Source organism: Chiroxiphia lanceolata, chromosome 2 (assembly GCF_009829145.1).
Source record: "Chiroxiphia lanceolata isolate bChiLan1 chromosome 2, bChiLan1.pri, whole genome shotgun sequence".
NCBI classification, from domain to species: Eukaryota; Metazoa; Chordata; class Aves; order Passeriformes; family Pipridae; genus Chiroxiphia; species Chiroxiphia lanceolata.
The window spans coordinates 14,806,527-14,832,077 of record NC_045638.1 but is presented as its reverse complement, the minus strand read 5'-3'; the positions used below and the strand labels follow the sequence as shown (position 1 = coordinate 14,832,077).

General features: G+C 37.8%; 1 protein-coding gene across 6 annotated transcripts in view; it reads left to right on the top strand.

The window, feature by feature from the left end:
• Positions 1-25,551, top strand: part of CNKSR2 (connector enhancer of kinase suppressor of Ras 2) — a 207,560-nt gene that overhangs the window by 151,341 nt on the left and 30,668 nt on the right. For all 6 annotated transcript variants that reach the window (XM_032680902.1, XM_032680900.1, XM_032680899.1 and 3 more), the window contains 6 exons: positions 473-645; positions 2,779-2,852; positions 5,305-5,376; positions 11,045-11,112; positions 16,334-16,434; positions 17,605-18,142. In XM_032680902.1, coding sequence (XP_032536793.1) covers positions 473-645; positions 2,779-2,852; positions 5,305-5,376; positions 11,045-11,112; positions 16,334-16,434; positions 17,605-18,142 — 1,026 coding nt within the window. The remainder of the gene's footprint in view (positions 1-472; positions 646-2,778; positions 2,853-5,304; positions 5,377-11,044; positions 11,113-16,333; positions 16,435-17,604; positions 18,143-25,551) is intronic.

The following is a 25,551-nucleotide window of genomic DNA, read 5'->3' as shown; positions in this document are numbered from 1 at the left end:
AACTGTTTAGTTTCAAAAGAGGCTGCAAAGAGAGGTTTTGGAACACCTATGAAGTACTTAAATCGCTGTATTTGGCAACTGCTAGGGAAAGTACACGAATTTATATGTTGAGTGCTTTGATCTGATGTGAAATATTAATCTTTTTCTTATTTTTAAATATCTTACCTTTCTTTTCTCTACAGTGTCTTCTCTTTCTGTGTTGCCTTTTTTTTTTTTGGTCTTATCCATAGAATATATAGAATATAAGCTCTGAGATGCTGAACATGTTTTTCTTTTATTTGCTTTGGTTTTTAAATTATGATGACTTGCATAAGCTTCGTGGTCAAAATAGAATGTTTTTAATAATTTATTCATGGCAAATTTAGTTGAAATTTTTAAATAATTTTCTTAAATATATGGTGCTTTCTAACTAGCTGTCATTGATTTAGTGGACAAGTCAAATGCTTTCACATCAACTTGTTGCCATTTTCAGCTCCTATTCCTGGTAAAAGCAAAAGACGGATCTCATGTAAAGATCTTGGTCGAGGGGACTGTGAAGGCTGGCTTTGGAAAAAGAAAGATGCCAAGAGTTATTTCTCCCAGAAATGGAAAAAGTACTGGTTTGTCCTGAAGGATACATCTCTATATTGGTATATCAATGAAGAGGTAAAGTGTCTGTGCTCATTGTCTCAACAAATACTCTGTTTAGTGCTGTTGTCATGATTTAGTGAGTAACTGATGCTTTGAGTGCTTATATGTTAATACCTTTGTTCAAATAATCATAGTGAAATTAATATTAACTGCCTGACAAAATTACCATTAAGGTCTGGAGATATTTGGTCCTTCCAATTTACCTTTTACTACATGGAAAAATAACAGTTTCCTGTGTCCTGCTGACAGCAGTTTAGAATAAATCTATCCCCAAAGCCTTGAAAGGGAAAAAGGTAGTTATTTAATCCTGTCATTCAAGCTTTAGTCATGGAAGCGTAAACTTTGATGTTGTACTGCCTGGTATTCCTTGTTTATCTGTGCTAGTGAAACCACCCAAACCTCTAGCAATTAAGGAAGATAACTTCTGTTTTCTCAGTCGTGTTCTCCTGTTGTTCCTTCTTTGTAGCTCTTTATGTGATTTCAGTGCTTATATATGCTAAACTTAAAAGCATGTTTGCAGCCCAGCTGAATTATGTATAAGTCTGATTCTGCAACATATTCTGCGTTGGTACACATTTGTTTATATCAGCTTTAGCAACAAAGCTTTTTGCCAGTGAGTTAGGAAACCTTGATTTTAAATCCTATTAATCTCAGCGGAAAATATGCTGAGATAAAATCATTGCCAAGATGTGGATGCACTCCATCCTGGACTTGTTCTTTTAATCACTGCAAGCATTTGTACATAACCTTTTCAAAATATTGTAATCCCTAACTTTTCCCTGAATAAACAGAAAGCAAGTTGTTCCATGAAAAGAGTTACTGAAGCCTGTTTTCCCACAGATTCATTCCATTTTTATCTTAGTCCCAGCTTCAGATCAGTAACCCTAACTCCTAACTCCATCCTTCCTCCCTTGGCTACTAGAAGGTCTTCATCAGGGTGGTAATTGATGCCTACAACTACGAGTGCTCAACAGCTGTGGCCAAGGAGCGTATGGAACCTCTGAGTTGTGCTATATTTTTCTGTGCAGAGGGCAGTGTTCTGAGCACCTCTGTCTCCCACCCTGTCCCAAGCTTCCCTGGGACTTTCTGAGACTTGGTCATTTTTGAGACCTCAGCCCCCTCAGCAGTGCCTGTAATCACCAACAGATTCAAAGGCTGGCAGGGTGTTCCTCAGTGGTAGATGGACAGACAACAGTGCTCTTTGTCAAAATTGTTTCCTTAGGCAACCATTCAAAAAAGAAATAGCAAGATTATTCTAAACAGTGTCCTTTGGATTTGAAAATACCTGCTAATGCTGAACCTGTTACAACCTTATACTTTCCACACAACAACTCCAACTCCAGTTTTATATGCTGATTTATGTCTTTTATTTATTTGTTTTTAAGAAGGCATATAATCATATAGACTGCATATGTAGTATAAATAACAATCTGAATTCTTAGAAAAAGTTGTAATTCTGTGGAATTCCTTAACATACATTTGTATTTTCTGCAGCTTCACTTCTATGATCCTGTATTAATTTTGCATGCAAAGTTATGAACTGTTAATAAGAAAGACTATGTTATTGATGTAATAGTAGCTTAAAATAAATAATGCTTTCAAACTGTGAAAAGCCAAGGGAGATGGAATATCTGATAAAATAAACTGTGTAAGTCTTTAGAGGAGAGAGGAGGAAGGTCAGATGTATTCTGAGTGTTGTAGAGAGATGAAAGTAGCTGAAGAGATATCATGCCTTCTAGCTGTGATATCTTATGAAGATGGCAAACAGCACACATTGAAACTGCTTTTTTCCCTATTTCTTACAGTAGGCTGCATTTCTCCTTACTAATTAGTTCATCTTCCCCCAAAATTAACTAATTACAATAACTAATTGACTGAATACATTTGGTCATTTTGTATATTTTCAAATGTTGGTTCAGCTGTGAAATTGTTTGAGAAAACTGGGTATTTAAAATTGTATTTTACAGCAGGGGATCTGTCTTACTACTTTGGCAAAAGTCCCAGTGACTTCTGTGGGAGATTTGCCAGAGCAGAGCATTAGTGTTCCTTATGTAAGAAGCAGGCAAGTGAAAATATTTCTAAGTTTTCAGCGTGGTGGGCTTTTTTCTGACAGTTTAGCTACAGTAATACCTGGAACTATCTTTGCAGGACGAAAAAGCAGAAGGATTCATCAGTCTACCTGAATTTAAAATTGACAGAGCCAGTGAATGCCGCAAGAAATAGTAAGCACGCTCAAAAATAATGCAATGATACAATAAAAAAAGTGGGACTAAGGACAAGGTTTTCTCTTAAAACAGTGACATAATGGACTTCATTACAATGATCATGGGGTTGAATCACAGAATAAGCTCATACAGGAAAAGAAAATTAATTTTTGTGGGTGTGTGCCATCTTGCCCAAAGAAGGCTATTTTTTTCCTTCATCATGAATCACAGTGCTTGACTAGACCAAAATGAAATATGAGCAAGAAGACTGCTTTGCTGCTTCTGTCCCTTTATTTTCCTAGTTTCCCTTTCTTCTTTTTTTTCCTAGTTTTCCTTTCTTCTTTTTTTTCCTTTCTGTTAGGGGTTGGGTTTTCTAATTTTTTTGCTGGGAGTTGGAGAGCATTTGTGTGATACCGTTACACTTGATAAAAAGCTTTAAGCATAATGCAGAGACCACAGAGATAAAAAAGTCCCCAAGTTATGGCCAGGCATCAGTATTTAATGTAACTCCAAGTTAGTTAGCATCATCTCAAAGTTTGCTGACACAGTATATCAGTCCTGAGGCAGAGTTAAAAAGAGAATGACAGCAATTTTTTGTATTTTTGATATATGACCTAAAGGTCTTAAAGAATGTTTCTTCTCACCAGTTTATGCTGCTATCTAGATTTGTGCCATTGCACAAATCCATTTATTCTTTAAATGCAAATTCAAGCATATGTAGCAATATGACAGGTGCATACTGCTACAGAGATAGTTTTAGAGTCATTATTGTTCAAAAATTTTTTGCCTTGCCTTCTAGTGATTTGTAGAGTTCTTTTAAGTTTAACAAGGCTTTGGAATTGCTGAAATTCGTAAAAAACAGACTTTGCAAACGTAAAGTAGTATGACTTGTAGGACATAGAGTTCTATAGAAGGCACTGACCTTTTATCAGTTGGTCTGTGTATCTCTTCAGGATGAACTCTACCTTCATGATGGTCTCCTGATATCAGTTTGGGCTTATTGTCCTGTGTCCTTGGGCCACATGGCTGAAGTGCTTCATTTTTAATTTTTGTTGGGGCAGCAGCATAAAGTCAACTCTCAGAATTGCACCCTGCTTAAATTGTTTTGGTTTGTTTTTACTTAACTTAATATTTACTGGATAGTAGCATGTAAAATGCAACTATTAAGACTCTTTGCTTGGGTGGCATATAAAGATTAAAAAAACCTCTAAGAGTCCAGACGACAGATGCTGTAACAGTCTTAAGAAGTCAAATTTGGGTCTCAGTTACTTGATGATGTCTTTCTAAACTGAGCAGATGTCACTGTACATCTGCTTTGACTTGCATAACATTGTGTCATGCTGTAACGTGTCGGAGGAATTTCTTTAGTCTCAATTTTATGTTACCTTCTCTAGCAGTAGCTTTCCTTGATAAAAAATTCATATGCCTGCTTTCCAAAACATGCATGTGTGTACATCTGTGTACACACACACAGACATATATATTGAAAATTGCAAGCATGATACACATGAAGAACATAATTACCATTTTCCTGAGACATAATGGATTAGAGAGTGGGAACTATTTTATTACCTTATATATATATATATATATATATATATATAAAACTCATTGTGTCTCAGGAAAATGTTGATGATGTTCTTCATGTATCGTGTTTGCAGTTTTCCTTATCTTCTTTGGGACTGTTAAATTTTTTGTACTTATTTTAAGAGACACCTCCAGAAAAATTATTCTTCTGTACTGTTAATTATTAATAATTTTAAATGCATTTTCTGGTTCTTCAAGTACTTCACCATAACTCTTTATCCATCACAGATAAAAGATTCTTTCTAGTAATTTATTTCATATTATGTATGAAATGCAGTAATTCTCTCAGCCCGTCATGGTGATTACTTTAGTGGAAAGAAAAGATGAGATGTAATTGCCCATTGCTTAGAATGACCTCATGAACACAGTGTTGATTTATGACAGCTTTTCAGAAGTCAATCAGCACATCACATTTTCCTGTTGGAAATGCAGTCATTAGAGCTAAAGGTAATATCAAAGTCACTGGGATGTGAGAAATCACCAGGATTGAGAATTTTTCTGTTGTATTGAATTAATTGTTCTGTCAGTTTTCTGCTCAGAAAAAATTGACAGCTATATGTATATCAGCAAAATTACCTGATACATAAAATTTTATCTTTAACTGGTTAACTTTATCCAAATATAGTACACTGCAGGTGATGGTGAAACAATTATTTATGCACATATGAATCAGGAATTATTTAGAACAGGATAGCTGAAGAGCACTTTACTTGGTGAAATCTGGCACAATCCTAAAAGTTGTATGTTCATATACTGTTTGGGGGCATGCAACAACTCAGGAAATATAAACTCATCTCATTCCTTGGTGACCATGCTGTCTTACATCTTAAAAGAAAAAAGAGTTGTGCCATTACATTTTTATAATTATGTTTTTCCTCTACAGTGCATTCAAAGCCTGCCATCCTAAGATCAAAAGTTTTTATTTTGCTGCTGAACATCTAGATGATATGAACAGGTAAGGAAATCTAGCAAAGTTCAAGGGCACATTCCTTAAATTTGACACTTCTTGAAGCTAGTAATAACACAGTGATAATAAAGTATGTGTTATTCTAAAAAGTTATGTTTAATAGCTAATGAGTGCAGAGTACCACTATTTCTGGCTGGCTTCTGACTGGCTAAATATTTGATTCATGCAAAAATTACCTTTTCTTGAAACAAATGTTTGAAGATTCCCTGTTTCTAAAAAGAAATAAATACAGTATGTGAAACAACTCGAAATGCAATTTCAGAATTCCGGGTTTCTGGTTTTGGCTCTGTAGCACCTGCCAATGTGAGATATCTCCAACTCTGCTTCCTAACATACTCCCAAACAGATGTGATACTTGCTCTGGGAATCCTTCTGTTTCTTGCCCTGGAGGGAATAAGAAGTTAGAGAAAGATTTAAAGCGGTCACTGCTTTTTCTTCTGCCAGTCTTGAAAAATGAGAGAGGGACTACAAGGAACGAATTTTGCAGATTCTCTTTACTGCCATGAATTTAACCTACATGTTGAAGTGAATTTGGTGTGGAAAATTCCAACATCTCAAAAAAGAACAAGGACTTGACTCTTAGTTCTTTGAGTATTGAATTTTACTCTATCTATTTTAGACCATTTTTGCAATTTTTCAGAAACATGATTGAGACTTCAGCACAAAATAAACACAATTCCTCTTAATTTATTTGAATGGTAAATTAAAACACGGATCCCATGTCTATACAAATATTTGAGGGGTTATTTAATTTATTTTCACAACATAAACTGAAATTAATTCAGTTCAGAATAATACGCCATTTTCATCATATGACAGAGAACACAAACAAAAATCTATTCTTGCAACCTGAGAATTGTTCTGTCTTACATAATGCCTGTGGATATCCTCGCTGACCAGAATTGTTTTTAAAACAGAGGAAAAATAAGATAGAACTGAACCCATAAAACCATTAGTAAGTGCTACAATCATGCTTTAGTCTCTCCTGTGTGTACTAGATTCACCTACCTGGCAGAGCACCTTCAGGGTACTGCCAGTTTGTTACTGACAATATTTGGCTGGAAAAGCAAGCTGATACTATACTATGCTTACTTTTGTTTAGGAATGGCTCTCTGTTAACATTTTTTCAGAAGTTTGTGCATGACTGAAGTTCACTTCAAAAGTTTGTCCTCAGTGAGAAAACTTAAAACCTTTTCATTTGTTTGTGAAATTTTAGGCTTACCTTTGCTTGATAATTCTGTCAAGCCAGTCACTCAAAATGCAATTTGCTGCACACCAAACAGAAAAATGGCATGGTCTATATGGTATATCCTGAACTACAGCAGTAGCTAAATCGTTTCTATCAACAGGTCCTCAGTCAGTATGACAAAGCACCTTCATGCTAAGGATAAAAATTTATGTAACTGTTCAGTAATCAGAAAGCAGCAGCAAATGTGCAACAATTCTTTAAAAATATATTACACAGTCTAAAACTCAAGAATTAAGAGATTTTTAACTTCCCAGCACAAATACTTTTTTATCATATTTTGAAGTAAGTGCTTATTAATTCATTTGGAATGAGCTTGACAAGATTTGATCTGAGTTATACACATGTAAATTTAAAGCAACTCTGTCAAGGCCTATGGAAGTTCTTACATCTGAGTTGCCATCAGTCTCACCAAAGAATTTTATTTTTTCTCTTTGTTTAATATATTAGAAAAAGTAGTTTGCTTTCGTAAACATTGAATCAACTCAATAGATTGCAAAAAGAGTGACTGAAAAATAATCTTTCAAATCCAGTGATAAGAAAATACTTCCTGTCTAAAAGTATTTTGTAGCCTAGATGAAGTAAAACACAGAGTCAAGTTATCAAGTTAAATTAAGACTCTTGATCATTTTCTGTTTTTTTTTTTTTTTTGGTCAAGTTTCTGACATACATTCTAATTATGTATCAGGCAGTCAGTTCTGTCCATACTTGAAGCAGAAGAAACAACAAAAGAAAACTGATACATAGTCTGACTGAAAGTTCAAAATGGTTCAATTCCTTCATCCTTTTTATAAAATTATTTAGTTGTTTTTATTAAAAAAATGTTTACAGGCTGTGAAGTTTTTGTTTGTGTGTATCTACTCACATAAAATGGGTATTTTAATCTCAGGTAACTGTCATTAGTCAAATTTTCTTACTACTTTTATGACTGTGCCACACCATTGTGCTGGTAAGGAGTCGGGAGAGTTGTGACCACTGAACTATGTTGCTGTGGTGTTTGAAGATACTTTTATCTATATGGTCACACCAGCAAAAGTGTTCTTTTTACCCATATAACATGCTTAGTCTGGGTGAGAAGAAGAAGAACTGTTTTGCTTGTGGATATGTATAGTCATGGAAACATCTTGCTTGGAAATTCACTGTGATTCTCTTCATTCTGGTTGAACTGCAGGCAGGTACTTACAGACGTTCTAAAGTATCCATATTCCCATACAGCAAGTTGATCCTATATCCTTGAGGACAACTTTGACACCCTGCTGTGACTAAAAGCATTGCATCTACCTGTGGCATGAGATAAGATAGGAGAATGTTTCCTACCAGTCTATGAGAGTTCCAGTACTGTGCATCCTTCTTTACAGAAATTGCAGATCTACAGAAAGACAGGGGTTTTTTTAATCCTGTTCTATGTGTTATAAAATTGTTTTAATTAAAAAGTGACAAGAAATTAATGTGCTATTATTAAAAAAAAAAAGAAAAGAAAACCTAGATGACTGCTGCAGCTACCAGTGCCACTATTTATTCTCATACCTAGCAAACAGGTCTTAAAGAAAATTAAAGCTGCATTTGCTGTAAAGAAGCAATATTTTCTTGGCCTCTTGTCCTCCAAAGGTTACAGTGGCTACCAGGACACACATACTACAGGGAAGAAAGATATAAATCTTCCCATGTCCTAGGACTTTGAAAGAAAGAAATATTTGTGTAACTGTATGCTTGGAACTTTTGTCCCCAGTGCATTGTAATGCAGGCATGTTTTACTCCTTTTCCATTCTGCAGGAATTTCCCTTTTGATACAACCTCAGTGTGTTGGATTTCTCATAAAATTCTAACTTCAATGAACCATAACTCTAGCCATACTTTATTAAAATAATATTAATTCCCTAACCTTATCTGAAGAAACTTTAGCAGCCACATATCAAAAAATACGCAGAAGAGGTCAATACCATTGTTTTTGTTTCTAGACTGGCAAACTGCTCAAAAGCTGTGGTTGTTAACAGTTTACAACCATGTCAGTACCTTTTTGTTCACCCCACAGGCACTCCCAGTCATATTCCTAACCTTGACACAGATCATGAACTGTGAAGATAAGTCTCTTCTCTCTCTCTGTATCAAAGGTACAGAGAATGGTACACATTTCCAGGGTTCTCATTAGATTATACTTTTCGGGAAACAACATTTTTCTAGAAAGAATCATCTCTCATAGCTCTGAGCAGTATCGATTGACTGTCAGTTACGTGTTTGTTAATTTAATTGGTTGCCTCATTAACACACACACTTACCAGGAAATGCTATCTCATATTTAGGACAGAATGAAGTTTTCCAACAGGAGGACCTTTATAGGTGAATCATCTAATACTTTGTGCCCAGCAGCCCTACCCAATAGGGTTCAGTAGGTGGCTGTTCCCTGCTGGCTGTCCAGGTGGGGGAGGTAAGCCAGGAGCTGAACTTGGGAACATGAAATCCAGAATAGGCGGGAGGAAAGCAAAGGGCCGTCTCCGCTGTCTGCCATACCATTTGACAGAGCAGATGCTTGTTGTCTTGTGCTGCTTTACCCTTTGGACACAGACAAGTCTATGGCTTTTCTGGTCCTTCAGCAGCATGGGGCTGGAGTGCTTTGGGTGAGGTTCCTGCCTCAGTGCCTCTGATTTAGGCTGGCAGAGCTGTCAAGACAGCTGAGCTTTATTCCCCAAAGGAAGTCTTCACATATCAGGATTGTGAGCCTAAAAGATAGCTTTGTAATGGGTCATCTTTCTGCTGGGAAGGTGTGAAATCATTGTCTGAGACATGGTTTGTTGGACTTGTGTTCCTATGTGCCACTTGTTTTTATAACTGTATGGCACTTCTAAGAATTATAATTTAAATTTTAAGTCTCTTCTTCAGCTTCCCTATTCTTCTGGTAGAAGTTTTGATTGTGTGGTAACATTAAGTATTCTGAAATCACTTTAGGAGTAAATCTCTAGCTTTCTTCCCATTGTCCAACACTTTATGGACCATTAACATAGTTTACAGATCATATATGTGGTCACTGTTTGTGGAAGGACAGTGACAGCTGATAGAAAGTGTCCCCGCCTATGTCAGGGGAGTTGTAATGAGAAGATCTTTAAGGTCCTTCCAACCTAAAACATTCTATAATTCTATTACTCCATGATGACAGGAGTTAATTTCTAGGACAGTGACTATATTTTATGATCTGATGCCTGCTTACCCTGCACTGCAATGTCTTGAAGACTAGCATGCAGGAGTCATTACAAATGTCTATCCTTTGCTGAGATAAACATCCTGTTTCTGTGCATGCAGTAGGCAAATGAAACCCATCAGGCACGGTTTTCTCAAACAGGGGTTTCACATTCCTGAAGAAAACGCAAACCTGACTGGAGTTGTCTTTCTGTATACCCTAGCAGTTAAATTGCAAGCCAGTAGGTTGGCAAACCAGGCCTGTCAAGTCCTGACTATGGGATGACTGGAGCAAGTAATTCCAGGTTTACCATGGAATGGACAACCGCAGGAGATTGCCATGGTGGTTTAAAGCCTCGTTGATGAACGACCTGATTCATTGTAAGCATTTGGCTAATGAATACACTGAGAGCCCCGTGGGGGAAGAGTACAGGTTGAAACTGCCCTACTACAGACAGTGGAGTGTATGCTTGACAATGACAGCCCTGCTAGAGGAGAGCAGCAATAGCTCATTTGTTTTTTGGTTTGGGTTTTTGGGGGGGATGTTTGTTTGTTTGGTTTTGTGTTGGGTTTTTTATTTTTTTAAATTTGTGCAGCTTATGGAAGCATTTTTTCAAGTCTATTTTGAGATTAAAGCCTTGGATGTGAATTGCATTGAAGCAACTGTCTTTCTCCCTCTGCTTCTCTGACACAAATACAAAAGTGAATTCTGATATGCTCCTTCTCTTTGTATATGGCACTGTAGGTAAGCTCTAAAACACACAATGGCATAATTTAACCACACTGTCTGCTTGGAAGTGAACCTGTTTTTTTTACTGCTGGTTTCTGCTCGATTCCTCTACCAAGGTGCCAGTTCTGGCCTTAAAACGTTGCTTAAATCTCTGAAAACTGGTTTTTATTCTTAAGAAATCAGAACAACAGGAGTATTTGTGTGATGGCATATCTGTGAGCCCCAGTCTTAACAGCTCTTTGATTATCTCCAAAACCTTTATTTTACAGATGTTTGACTTCATACATGATTTTCCATTTGAAATAAAATACTTGCTGTGAAAACATTTTGTTCAATAGCAAAATCATAGATCTTTGGAGACTCCCTGAATAAGAGTGTCAAAGAGAACACTTGTCTAATATGAAAAATAACATCTCCTTCAGATGTTCCTAGCTTTGTTTTTGATAGAAATGCACCCAAAAAATTTAGAGGCTGGGTTGATATCACTGCTTCTTTTAATATTGTTTCAGATGGCTAAACAGAATTAACATGCTTGCTGCTGGCTATGCAGAAAGAGAGAGGATCAAACAAGAGCAAGGTAATGTGTTGTTATTTTGGTTTCCTCTGACAGCTCTTAACACAAGTTCATATGTTCTCTTTTCCTTGCTGTGTATCAGGCCTCATTCTCGACTTCTGAAAGCAATTCGCATATGGGTATCACTGCTGTTGCTTTACAGAATTCCTTCTCTTTCAGGGGTTTAGATTAACTCCTTCAGATTCTGATCCACAGACACTGGATTATTTCTAAGAAGGCTGCAGAAGGTAGCTAAAAGCAACAGATATACTGGCAGTAAGCTCCTGTATGTGGTACCAAAGAATCTGTGTACCTTATCAGAAGAAACTTAAAAATCTGCAAGCTAAAAAAAAAAAATTAAACATTGCATTTGGTGTTTGAATTCACAGAGGGCAGGAGTGCATGAAATTGGTCTCATGACCAAAACCATTTTTCTAAAATCTGTTGGTATAACGGGATTTCCCCTAAAGACTTTAATTTTAAAGCCACTTAAATTTTGTGATTTCTGCTGGTGTTGCTCTATTATAGTGTATGGTACAGCCCTGTTTGGATTTCATTTGGAGTTGCAGGCTTACAACATGTTACATCTCTTTATTTTTGGTACCTAATATTTCATGGGTTAAAATAGCAGCATGTATAAAATAATGAGTTGCTTTGCTTTAAGTTGTTGCATGAGAATTCCTGTTGGCAGACAGCAAAAAGAAAGGGTACATCTGAATGTGTTGAGGAGGTTGTTTCTTAGAATTTCCAGTGACATGGATCCACAGAAGTGTGGATCCAACTAGCTCCTTTGGCAAACAGATAGCTTTTGAATACATGCTTTTTTGTAACGTGTGCACCCAGCAGCAGGCACCAGAAAATCGCAGTGGTTGTGATGATCCAGACCTTATCCAGGTCCCTGTCTGCCTGCTGCCCAGTGAGTCAAAACCTCACTTTTTAGTTCTGTGACTCTGAGGTCTTCTTTTAAAAGGTTCTGGGTTCTGGCCCAAAAAACTTATAGCTCAGACCTGCAATCGCAGTGCACTTAATGCATTTACTATAGTCTTTTCTTTACACAGGCTATATTTCTAGCCATTTTCCAGGGAGAGTTGCATTCAAAAGGCTATCACTAAGCTTCAAAATTTGTCACATAGTGTGTGGTTGTGGTTCTATACCAACTTATGTGACAGCAGGTCTGACCATCTGGCCTGATACCATGTTCATCTTCCTGAAGAGAAAGGTGTGGATGGTCTGTCTCTCTGCAATGTGTTGTTGCAGTGCCATTTTACTGGGAGACACTCTCCAGAAAACTCCTTTCCCTGGTCAGAAGCAAAAGTGACTTTGCAGCCAGGTAGAAATATCAGGAGGGTGGGGTATTCTATAGCAGTAGAAGATTAAAAAACCTTGATTCATAGCCTGATCACCTCACCACAGAGAATCCCAGAGAAATCAGCCTGGTCTTGAAGAGCTGTGGCTTACAGCATACTGATGTAATTTAGATATTGTGCATGGGAAGGTTTTTGGATGCTCTGTCACTCTCGCACATAACTAGGTTGTATCTTCTTTTGCCTCATTTCTAATCATGTTGTCTAGTAAGTGCCACTGCTTATTTTGAGAGTGTTGCCCACACCCCGTTTTAGTCTGGTATGGTCCTTGGCACATCATTTCATTTTTAACACCAGGCCTTCTGCATTCACACAACCCAGTATAGCAGCAGCATGCTCACTGTTCTCCAGTCATGTTCTCGATGCCTCACCAGACTTAAAAATCAGTTTGAGAATCCATACTTCCTAGGCAGCACTGCAGCAACCTGTTTGGAGGGAAGTGTGTACCATCTGTCACTGCTTGAAGAGGCTGCGAACAAACTCTGAATCTTGGAGTCTTCTAGGAAATCCTCTGTGTTGGCATCCAAAGCCAAATTCAAACTTCTATTGACAGTAGGTTGGCACTAGAATTACAATGCCATGTGGGACAGTAAGGGAAAAGGTGTATGTTATGCTAACACTGTCCAAGTGCACAATTGCACACATGATATACCTTTCAAAATCCAGATGAATTTGGAGAAATATTTTTGCTACTAAGTAATCACTGAGTGATAAAATAGCAGATGATCCAGCTCCTAGACATGAGATCACGTGCATTCAAGCCTCATGTAGCCTATTATTAAAATATCCTGCTATTGAAGATAATCAGTGAAACCCCACTGACTATGGAAATTACATCCCAGGCACTGATGGAGATCTTTATTACCAGTCTAACACCATTCACTCATGTTGATTTGTTATATACAGTTAAGTAGAACTATATCCTCTTAGTGTTGCTTAGTTTGTGTTTAGTGTGGGAGTCAGTATCACATTCCCCCCTCACTGCCATACACTGTTTTAATACCTCTGGTGATTTTCCTTGGCTCCTAGCACAAGGGCTATTATACAGCTCAGTAGTGCCCCTAATTACCAGAGACATCAAGTTAGCAAAGTAAAACCTCTCTATCACTTCAAGCATTTTTGCAATTATAGAAACTGTGAAGCTGAAATTTTCTGTATTCAGTGACTGTACCAATTGTCATCTACATATTTGATTTGTCAAAAGGTCTTTCATTTCTGTTCGGTTCAGCCCTTTGCAGCAAACCTTTATAATACCTCTGAAACAATTCAACAGTAGTTGTCAAATCTGTTTCAATTAACAGTTGAATGGTTCTGAATCTAAAGTGCACAAATATATTTCAAGTGCTTCAGAGATGCACGAATCACTGAATTGTGGGTGTAGTGCTGAATAAAATGTTACATTCTGTACAGAACAGTTTTATAAAAATACCATCAACTTTCCATATTAAATACAATGAATGTTAGCAATATAGCAAGGGACTTCCTTGGATGGAGAAGTTATACACTTTCCAGTCATATAAATCAGAGGAAAAAAACCCTTGCTTATATAAATAGGATATATTTCATCAGGAAATGGCAGGTCAGTGTTAGTTTATAAATAATATATGCAGTCTATTAGTCATTGAGAAAACTCTCAAGATATGCCTGATACATAGAGCTTTATCCATGACTGAATTGGACAAAATCTGCAGAGAGAGATACAGCAACTCTTTCATAGCATCATACATGTTTTAGATAGACTCTGAGTCAGTTGCCAAAAGCAGAACATTTTTAAAAGTTGGTGAGAGGCTATTTTCATACATTTTATCTGCAAGTTGACCCCTGTAACTGCAGAAATTTTCTATACAAGCTGTAGGTTACCAGCAGAATTCCCTGTCTGAGATAAGGTATGCAAAGGCGTGATTGTACAGTGTTTTCTCGTGTGTGGATTTGACAACAAGAACACCTTCATATTTTTAGCTAAAATTGGAACCTGCACTGCGACTGCTAAATTTTACTTTCAGAATAAACAGTTGAGCTCCAAGCCTGCAGAAATGTCTCTGAATGATGCAATTCTGACAGGTTTCTCACCACACATTGCACTGTTAGGCTGTGCTGTAATAGGAGCAAACATATCTATATGCTAATATTTTCAGGTATCTTAAGTTGCCAAAAATAAGTTTTCTTAAAACTATGATTTATTCGGAAAAAGACTTTTCATTGACTTAGTCTTTCATTCACCAAAAATTAATTATTTGCAGATGTCTAGAGACATAACTGTTTGGATTTTTTTATTTGGTAGTCATGAAAACTTTATTTATGCAACTTATTGTACCCTTTAAAAAGAATCAGCTATAAGCTTGCAGGAATCAAATCAAAATCTCGGAGTTAAAAACAGAACTGCTACTGCATGGAAAGATTAAATACATAAATAAGGCTGTCCCCATCATTACTACAATCTAAAAATATACAAAAATTTAGGGACATCTGTTTCAAGATGATGTCATTTATAGGTAAGTTTTCATTTTACCTCTTGAATAAGATTGGATATGGTAGATAATTAATCATACAACACCATAATCATAATTGTAGCAAAAAATCATTAAAGTCAAAACTGTATGTTGTGTCAGCTTGTATTTTTCATTTGGATCATTTATGAAGCAGCAATCAATCTTTTTCTCCTTATCTATCAGAGAGAGAGTAGTAAGTCATGCAGTTCATTGAACACTTACCAGGCAAAGTGAAAATTGTCTGAGATTAGTTTGTGAGTAGTCTGAGCTAAAGTGTCCTGTCATACAATGATTTACCCAAGTACTGAAAGGTAATACAGTCAGAAAAAATATGACAACAGAGATGTTTGCATAATTCTTGCAACGTGTAAAAGTGTTAAAAGTTACCCATCTTTAGCTGAGTGAGCACTTAAGCAATTTTCTTAGGTAAGGAATGCTAACATCCAATGTCCTTTTAGTTAGATACCATTCTGCCTCAAAAAATATTTGTAACAGAATAAATATAGATTTCCATGTGGTATATTCTCCCATGTGTTTTCCCCTTTGAAATAAGCTTGGCCAAGACTTGATTTCCTCTAAAATGAAACTTTATAGCCCATTAAATTTAGCCTACAAGATGTGCATCCTTTGTACTTTCTCATCCATGTTTTGGAACTCTGTTCTTAAATGTCATTATTATATTTTTCCTTACCATACCACCGTTATGTTCTTGCATGGATAAGAGGGCAGCAGGTGTTTTATGAAGCAGATATATGATATAAAGTTTTTATGTCTTATCTTAAATGGAGGCGTTTGTTATTAGAAATTGAATTGAAAAAGTTTTGTAACTAGTAGAATACAATGGAGAAAATGGGTAGAAAAATAGCATTAATTATTCGTACTTTTTTAATTTGCCAGTTGCTGTTAATTACTTTTGTTAATGTTATTTGCAGCCAACAAGAGTTGAGCAAAGCTATGTTTTTCATCTTTTCCATTTGAAAAATACTTCCAGTATTTTTCACCCAATACATGTCCAATCATAATTATTTTTGTGGCTGTATAAATATTTTAATATCTGATACTTATATTAAGAGTATTCTGTATACCTGTTGTATTTATATAAGGTGTGTACAAGAGTTAAATTTGTGGCTCATTTGCAGGTTGTTGTTTAATATCTCTTTAATGGGACATTAGACTTAGTATACCCCATAATGTTTGGAATTTTCCCTCTTTATATTAAGACAATTCCAAATCGCAGCAACTAACATTTAGAGCTTCAGCATTCACTAGTATTTCACTCTTGATAATACCAGTGAATGAATTTCCAGTTACTTTTGTGAAAGCAAGTTTCTGATATACAAATACATCAAAATGTGTTGGTAGTTTTTGATCTGATCCATATATAACTTGTAGATTATTGGAGTGAGAGTGACAAGGAGGAAGCTGACACTCCGTCAACACCGAAACAAGACAGCCCACCACCCCCGTATGACACGTACCCACGGCCACCTTCGGTAAGTCACCTGCAACTGTCTATAGGAATGTCAACCAAAAGTGCCACTTTTACCTACTCTCCAGCCTAAGAGTAAGTGCTTGTGCCCATTATGGCACTTGTTGGTATATTTTTTGAGTCAGTGCTTGACTTGAGGCATTTGTTAAGTGACACATATTGCTAACTTCAATGGCCATCACTGCTCTTTTCACTGGTTTGTAGAGAACATGGATTTCTGATCCCACTTGCTGTACAGAATAGGTTAAGTCACAGAACTCTTTCTTCCTGTTCTTCATTCGTGATGGACACCTACTCATCCATGCAGTCCCTTACCACCCACTTGTTGACTTTCCTGAGAAAATGTTATTACCTCAGCAACAACACAGACTCTTCTCTAAGGCTCCAGCAGTTGAGCTGTGAAGCTTTACAGTAACAAATTGCACTTGCATTTCCAGACAAATGCCAACATAAAAATGTTCTGTCTTGTATTGCAAACAGCGATGCTAGTTTTGTTACTGCAAAAAAAGTAGGTTTCTCTATAAATTGGAATGAAAGTGGATTTGTTTTTTTCTTGAAGCAGTTGCTGATATAAAACTAGATTATAGACCTCTAACTTATTCTGCACTGGCAATTTTAATTTTCATATCTATATACTCAGTGTTAACTAATGTGTCTTACTTGAATATAGTTTTTGGAATGAAAAATGGGGAAGGCAGGGGAAAGAGAGCATTCATGATGTTTAATTTGAATGCAATACTTTATCTTACAAAATTATAGCTCTTTGAATCATGGCGCTGAAGCACTGCAAACATAATTCCAAAGAAATTTTTAGCAAGATGCAATAACAACAGGTATTTTCAAGATTTTTAATGAACCAGGCACATCTCTTCTATATCTTCCATAGTGCCATATTCTGCAAAGTTGTCCGCAAATAATTTTCCACTTATTCTATAGATTAAGGGACAGAGTAAAGATAATTATTATGAATAAGCATCAGTATTTGACCTGTAGGTGTGACATGTATAGATGTGGGCATGCACTGAAGTTAGGATCAGGGCAGGTTAATTAGGTGAGTTTGTGCCTTTGTTACTGAACTGGGTGCCATCAGTGATAAGGAAAAGCAAGGTAATATTGTTGGCAGTAGGTCTTGGTCTGCACTGATCTGAAGATTGCTCCTTTGCTGACATTTTAGATGAGCTGCACAAGCCCTTACGTGGAGCCAAAACACAGCCGACTCTCGTCCACGGAGACCTCCCAGTCACAGTCGTCGCACGAGGAGTTTCGCCCGGAGGTGGCGGGGAGTGCCACCGACTCCCCGGTGCGCAAGACGGCGAGCCAGCGGCGCTCCTGGCAGGACCTCATAGAGACACCGCTGACGAGCTCAGGACTCCACTACCTGCAGACGCTGCCCCTGGAGGACTCGGTGTTCTCCGAGGCGACCGTGGTCTCCCCCGAGCACCGGCGGCAGTCGACCTTGCCCACCCAGAAGTGCCACCTGCAAGACCACTACGGCCCCTTCCCCTTGGTGGAGGGTGAGCGGATGCAAGCGCTGAATGGGAATGGGGGAAAGCCCCGAAGTTTCACTCTGCCTCGGGATAGCGGCTTCAACCACTGCTGCCAGAGCCTTTCGGTTGATGCTGCCGATCACCATAAAGAAGCACAGCAGAAGGAGGTTGAGGAGGAGGAGGAAGAGGAAGGCAAAGCAGCAGAAGAAAACCAGGAAGATAAAAGTAAGTATGGGATATTTCTGTGGCTTTTCAAGTGTCCTGTTCGTGTAACATAGAGGTTGGTCTTCCTTTTTCCTATCAAAAACCCCCAATGCTCTTTCAACAACCCCCGTGTTTTACCAGGTCCTCTTTGTCACACACCTCTTTGATCTTCCTCATGTATAAGGCTTAATAATCAGAGTGCTGCGTGACTCCTCATGTTCACTAGACACTTGCCCATAGGCTGGTCACCAATCACCTCCTACTAGTAATTCTTAGTTATAAATGGATTTTACTTCCATGCTTTCTTCATGCTTCCACTTGCACAGTATCCTCCCACACTGACATGCATGTGTTTCAGTACACACTTAGTAAGATTTCCAGCCAACCCCATCCAGGCTGTGAAAGCCACTTGCTAAATCCTGGAGTGCAGGGTCAGGCTGTGATTACATAGTATCATAGAATCATCAAGGTTGGAAGAGACCTTTAAGATCATCAAGTCCAACCATGAACCTAGCACTACCACTGTAACCCTTAAACCATATCACCAGCACCCAGATGCCTCTTAAACATCTATCCAGGTAGTCAGGTCACAAGACATCCCAGAATCTATAAGAATTTGGAAAAGAGAGGGTATTTTTCCCAGTTCCTCACCTTGTGATTTATAAAGAGAGAAGTTCAAAAAACATTTCAAACAAACAAAAATAATAGAGATAATTATGTGACCGGCGAGGCTTAAAAAAATAATCATAACACTGAGTAACTATCACTTACATGACACATAAACTTCATAGAGATTAGTGCTACTTGTCAAAAATAATCCAAATAAACAGGAATTAGAGAAGGTCCCTGCCCCTCCTGAATGTGTAAACACATTTCTGTGTCTGTTCCATGCTCTGTCCTTCGCTGTCGTTTATGGAGCTTCTCAGCATGTGCTGCTGGCAAAGTTGAGTTCACACCCAAGTTGCAGGGTCAGAATGAAGTCTGAATCCATGAATTGTGGGGTTACACTGCAGTTGTTACCTGAAGCGGCAAGGAAGGCAGGATGACTCCTGAAGCTCTCAAAGGGTCTCTGCTATCTGTTCCTTCAAATTCAGCTTTTTTACTGCAGTAAAGGAGGATAAAAATGGTAAAGAGATAGGAAAGGGTAATAAACGCTTTGGATAATTAACTGCCTACCTAAGTTAATTCATTAGCGTTAGCACCATTGTTGGGCATTAAAATTCATATGGATGTTATTTAGTCTGCTTGGGAGACATCAGCAGTTTTCCATTGCCCTTATGCTTTAGTCATTATGTTCTAAACATCTCCAGTGATTTCTTTTGCAGATATTAAATTTGATGCCATCAAAAGTTTAAAAAGGCATTATTTCACTTGTGTTCGTTTATGACACTTTCCAAAAAACCTATACATTTATGAGGGTAATATTAGACTCTTATTGACTGTGAAATGAAGCTGTCTAATTAAAAGGGTAAAATTTCATCAACCATGTTTTATCCTATTTTTAGTCTTCAGTTTTTGTTTTCAAATGAGTTTTTACTGATAGCAATATAAAAATATTTCTTAAAAAAATCCTCCAAGAAAACAGAAAGGGTCAAGGGACTTTCCATGGTATTTGCTGTGCTGTTTGGGCATTACTTACAGATACTGTTGCAGAGTCTAAGTTGTTAGGTGTTTTAAATCTCAATTACAATGCTTTTGGTCTTACCTTACTAGTAAAGGTATAGTATTTGATTTAATAGACCAGAACTTTGGCTCTTCTCCATCTTTCTATACAAATTTCCAAAAAAATGAGAAAAAGTTTAATTTTTCAAGTGGACTCCCTATATACACATACTTTTTTCTTTGAGTGAGGAGGTTTTCTTGGTTGAAGCTTTAACAGGAGATTATTTTTGAGACATTAACAACCAGCTAGACAAGTGAAGTGCTCATGATGGATTACTGACCATGAAATTCTAAAACCAGAAGTAAAATACTGTTTAGTCTGTTGAAAAGTTTAAGTGTTGAATTGCTTGTTGCTATGGCTGCAATGTTCTGTTTGCAACGCTGAATTTTCCAGTGCCCTTACCAGTAAAAAGCTGGAGGGGTTTCATGCAAGTGGTGTTCTTAAGTGCAAAATCTAGTTTCTGAGCTGAAAGATTTGCTTACATCTGCTAAGTTGCTAATAGGATGGGTGTCCTTGTGTGTGCTACCTCACTGCCTCCTTCACCTCCATTGCTCTGGGAAAATGAAACATTGCAACTGGCTGGAGAAAGGCAATCCTCTCTCTTAGAAATGTTTTAATCTCACATTGAATGTTCTCTCGTGTGATATCAGAACCTTTTAAATATATTTATTTGCCTTACACATTTGTGATCCTGACATAGTTCTGGGTTTTTGGATGATTATATGTGTTCTTGTGTGTACATGTATGTGTTTTAAAGCTTAATCATTCCTATTGCTTTTTATGCGGGACAAGAATGCAGCTCCTTTGCAGTTGTTGCTGTACAAGTTAAATGTTATTGCCAAAAGTTTGTTTTCTTAGCTTTCTGTTCTTACATTCTCACTTTTAAAACCACCTGAGTTTAAATCAAATAGCAAAATGTGGTCCTGTTTCTTACAACTTCTTTTGCAAAATTGTTTTCAAATAACTGCACTACAAACCAGGAGCTCCACCCTTCTTTCAAATGCTGCCCCCAGCTGCTATAATTTAACATAGTTCTGTTGGCTTTCCAAAGCTACAATGATTTGCAACTAAACATCTCTCAGTCAATCGCTGCTTTATGCCTTAAACAGATATTGCAAGACTTTACTGACACTGCAAATAGTTCTGTGTATCAGCTATGCTGCAATGCCTGGATATATATGCTAAAATGAAAATACGGGTTGTCCTTTCCTATGTTTGTCAGTTAGGACCTGACTTTGTTGCGTGTTCAGTTACTTCCTTTTGTCTTGTTGTATCATATTAACAATGCACTGCTAATCTTTAATGGATTGTTTTATTTCCCTAATGACTTTTGTGTAAACCATTTAGATGTTCCATATTGACACCGTCCTGCATTGGTCTCTTGCTTTGTAATCCAAGAGGATTCTCCTCTGGGATATTTGAGTTTGTCCATGTGTTTGCTCCTGATGGTTATGCAAATGGCAAACAACATTCAGACCTGTGGCACCAAACATTCCTCTTGCTGTGTTGTTCAGAGGCAGCCTGAACAGGGAGAGCAGGTCAAAGGCTGTGGCACACTGCATTGCACGTCTGCGATTCAGTTAGGAAGGACAAGTTGGGCCTTTTCAGGTTTGTTTTCTGCTGGTGAAAGGTAATAGAAGGAGACAGGTGTGCATCATGGCATTGTCACCCCCTTCCCCTCTGGCCCCACCACTGTCTGCCCTCTGTGCGCTTCGACAGATTTCACCACTTAATACCAAAGAACGCTTCTAAGATCCTCTTGGGAGACTATTTCCAGCTTTTGTTCCAGGAAAGCTTACCTCATTTTTTGCCTTTTTTTTTAAATTATTTTTTATGGTGGTTCCTTAATTTTCAAAGACTTCTTTGGTTTGTGGGACAGTAACGCGAATTACTAAGGGTTCAGCATTTAAGAGAAGTAGGTAACTAGCTCTCTATAGAGTGTAACTGACTGTAGATCCCTCCAACTTAGCTGCAGAAAAACCTGCACCTTTTTTCCATACTCTCCGAAAAAGTCCTTGAACGACAGCAGCATCTGTGGGAGTCTCTGGTGCTGTCATCTGCCCAGAGAGTGCTGGTACAGGAGCTCTGCTGCTGGCTCCATGTGCTGCGGGGTTGACCAGAGGAATACTGGCACATTTTCGAGGGAACTCACATCTGGGACCTGCAACAATGTGCAAGGGAGCTTTCCACTGTGCCGGCTCCATAAAATTTATTCAGGAATATGGATAGAAAAGCATGGATGTCTATGTTTGAGTTTGAAGAAGTGTTTGCAGCAGGAAGAAATTACTTTGTCTTCCCACTGTTAAACTCCATTTCCTTCTGCTTTGTTCCTTGCCTCTTTGTTCTCTTGCTTCTTCAAGTTTTCAGTCCTTTTCCTGCACTCTTAAGTACTGTAATTCCTCTTGACATGTGTTTAAGATTTTTTTTGTTGCTACCCCATCACTGCAATTTTAGAGTATCTTCTATATAGGGTGGACAGCTATAACAAAGGCTTAAATAAATTTCAATACATCAATGGCTGCCCTTCAGGGGCAATTAAAGACTGGGAGGCACTTGTTTGCTGCATTGATTTCACCCTCCAGAGTGTTTACAAGACGTTACAATCTTCCACATGTGACTTGTGTCACCTTGATAAGATTTCACAGTGTTTCTGTAGGCTGGCATTTCGCTGGCATTTTGCTCCATCACCACAAGCCCTTGTTCAGGTTTGCAACATCTCTTGGCATCCCATGTTTAGTCCCACATAGACTTGTGAGCGCTGTCCCCAAGGAACACAATAGCCTCATGATCCAGTCTCTGAAATTTGGCTTCTAACCTTAAACTACTGAAAATACTTGTCAAAGGCCAGAGCAGGAGCTAATGTTGGCATTTTGCAACTCAGGGAGATTTCCAGTACCTGTGAAGGGTTTCAGGCAAGTTCACCTTGATGTCAGGGAGGGCTAGTCACTGAAAGAAGTATCAAGTGACCATTTGTGCTGAGGTACCAAGCCTGAGAGGGTTTTTTTTCTTTTTTTCCTCTGTAGAAAAATTACAAGTCAGCAAGAGAATAAGAGAAAATGAGAACACTTTCTCCCATCCCACCTCCCAGTTGCAGAAATGAAATTCAAGGTGATAGTACTTTCACAAAGTAGGACACAGGAGTTTAAGGAGTCCCGTGACTAGCAATGAGTATCATGCACTGTGCCCAAAAAGGTGTATCCAAGCGACATCCTAGGTGACATTTGCCTACAAGAAGGAGTCAGTGCTAGTAAAAAATATACTCTGAATAAGGTCAGGTATTTCAGATTCTGAAATGCAGGTCCAGGGAGGCTTGCCTCTTCTTAATGAGAGGGCGGTGCAAATGGTAGCTCTCAGAAAGATCAATGTTTGCCAATTAAACACAATATTATGAAGTGGTACCCTGTGTACCACTTCTAGGTTTTGCTTCTCTGAATTTTGGGTAAGGTGTCTTCACTTAGCAGGGTTTAGACAACAGTGAAATGTGGGAGTCAGGATGAATAACACGGAGTGCCTGGACTGTGTGCACTGAGTTGATGAGGATGTGTGACTGAAATTAATAGGGCTGTTTGCTTTTCTAACAGCCTATTTCCATTTCAGAGAGGATACCATTAGTGGTGTCCTGTCATCTGACCACCTAGTTTTAACCACACTGAGAGGCAAGGGAGAAACCATTAAGATACTGTATCTTCCCCTCTGTAATTATTTAGGTTAGTAAAGGTGTGAATGCCCAGTAACATCTTAAATAAGCAGAGCTATGAGAAATTACAGATAATATTTCACATTAGAAGTATTCCGTATGAGGCTGAGGAATAGCACAAATTGCAGCACCTTCTGGGACACTAAGGACAGTGTTATTCTAAATTATTGCCTCCACTATCAGTCCTGTACAACGGAGAGCATTTGCCAGGGTTTTTTTTACCTGACATCCTTCTGGGCGACACAGCCTATGTATTTTCAGACACAGGTCTGCTTTTTCTAAGCTTTGTTTTTGGAATCTGATTTTTCATTCCTGATTCCCATTTGAGCCTTCCTGTGGCACCTGGCTGGACATTTGCACTCCTGTGGGCTGAGGACCATCAGCATTTTGTACCTTGTCTGCTAGGAGGAGGTCTCCATCCCTCCTGCCCTCCCACTGCCTCTGAGGCTCCAGCTTTGCTGTTAATTCAGAATGCTTATGTAATTGCTTACGTAAAAACGCTGCCTAGTTATGTTCAAAAATACGATCTTAAGCCTGTTGATTTATAGTGTAAATGGCTAGCCTGCACTGCTTTGGATAGTTTATGTATTTACAATGAAATTTTTATCAGTGGCTCATGGAAAAGCAGGGCAAGACAGTGGCTGCCATATCACCTGGTCTGCTCTTCAAAGCAAATGCTTTACATGCAGAATGTCTAGTGGGATGGTGTTTATTCACATATTCTATTTTATGTGTTTTTAACTTAAGTATTTAGGGCTTCTTTTGTCATAAGATCCACTGAGATCCTATGAGAGCTGTTAAATTTGAAAATTAGTGTGGGGAACATCATCGTTGGTAATTTAGATGATATGTCAGGCTAAACTTCTTTATTCTTGTTAAATTTTAAGATTCATCTTTAACCAATAGGAATTTCTATAAAGTTCCTGAACCAATTGCATATTTGGGAAAATTGTCATCCGAAGTAAGAGTTGCTTTGTTGTCTTCTAACTGCCATATATGTGTGTATGTTCAGTTGTGTGAACAAAAATGTCTTTTAGACTACTTATTATATTATTAAAATTACTGATAGGAAGGCTAACTTAGATAAACAAGTATTGGGAGTAGGTATATTTCTTTCTGAGTAGGTTCTTTAATTAAAATCTAAGATTTATTAAATAAAGCTTTTCCAATTCTCATATGCAAAAGCAACCCTATTAGAGGAGTGAGTTTGTATTCTACATAAAAATGATGGGATACAAAGCCTCTGTTTCCTGATTTAAATTTTTCAGTTTGAGGGGAAAAAATTGCCTGCAGTGTTCAAAAGCCAAATATTGAATCATTTACTAAGTAGCAATTCAGAAAGCAATATGGGCTGTCATAAGAGTAGTTTAATTTTGTGCTTGTTAGTGTTTATTCATATGAATGTATTTCACCCACAAATATATTGTTGCCACATATAAAATTTTATTTGATTTCCATTGCCCATGCTACTAAAAATGGAAAAGAGAGGTGAATTCCTACTTTTCTTTTGGTTTTAATAGCTCTGTGTGTCATTGCCAACAAAGGTCATCTGCTTTTTCCTGAAATATATGGATTAAATTGTCTTTTTATAGGCAAAAGACATGCACAAGAGAATTTCTTACTTGGCCATTTTCCTAAATTACTTTTCCTGCAAAGTTTCTTCAGTTCAATTACTAAGCTGGGGACTGTCAATGGAGCTGTGGTACTGCCCTACCAGAGATCCCTTTGGGTTAGGTGGCGAAGCAAGGAATCTATAGATGTGAGAATATATTTGGGGGGGTGGGGTGGGTATGTTCTGCATTAATTCTCTCTCTAGGTGTTATGTAACTGAAGTGGTTTACCTTCAATTTTTCCATTTCTAAGTGTAAGCAAACTCTGTCTCTGCTGCTCCCCTGTCTGAGTCTGACTGCAGAGATTCTGTCTTTGGGAAAAGGCAACTCATAAATGGCAGACTACTTCACAAGCAATAGAGGAAAGACAGTCTAAGTCCTTTACCATACTGAAGGATATGCTATTGCTTCCCAGGTTACTGGCCTGACACATCTCAGTAGCAATATAAAAAGGCCTTTT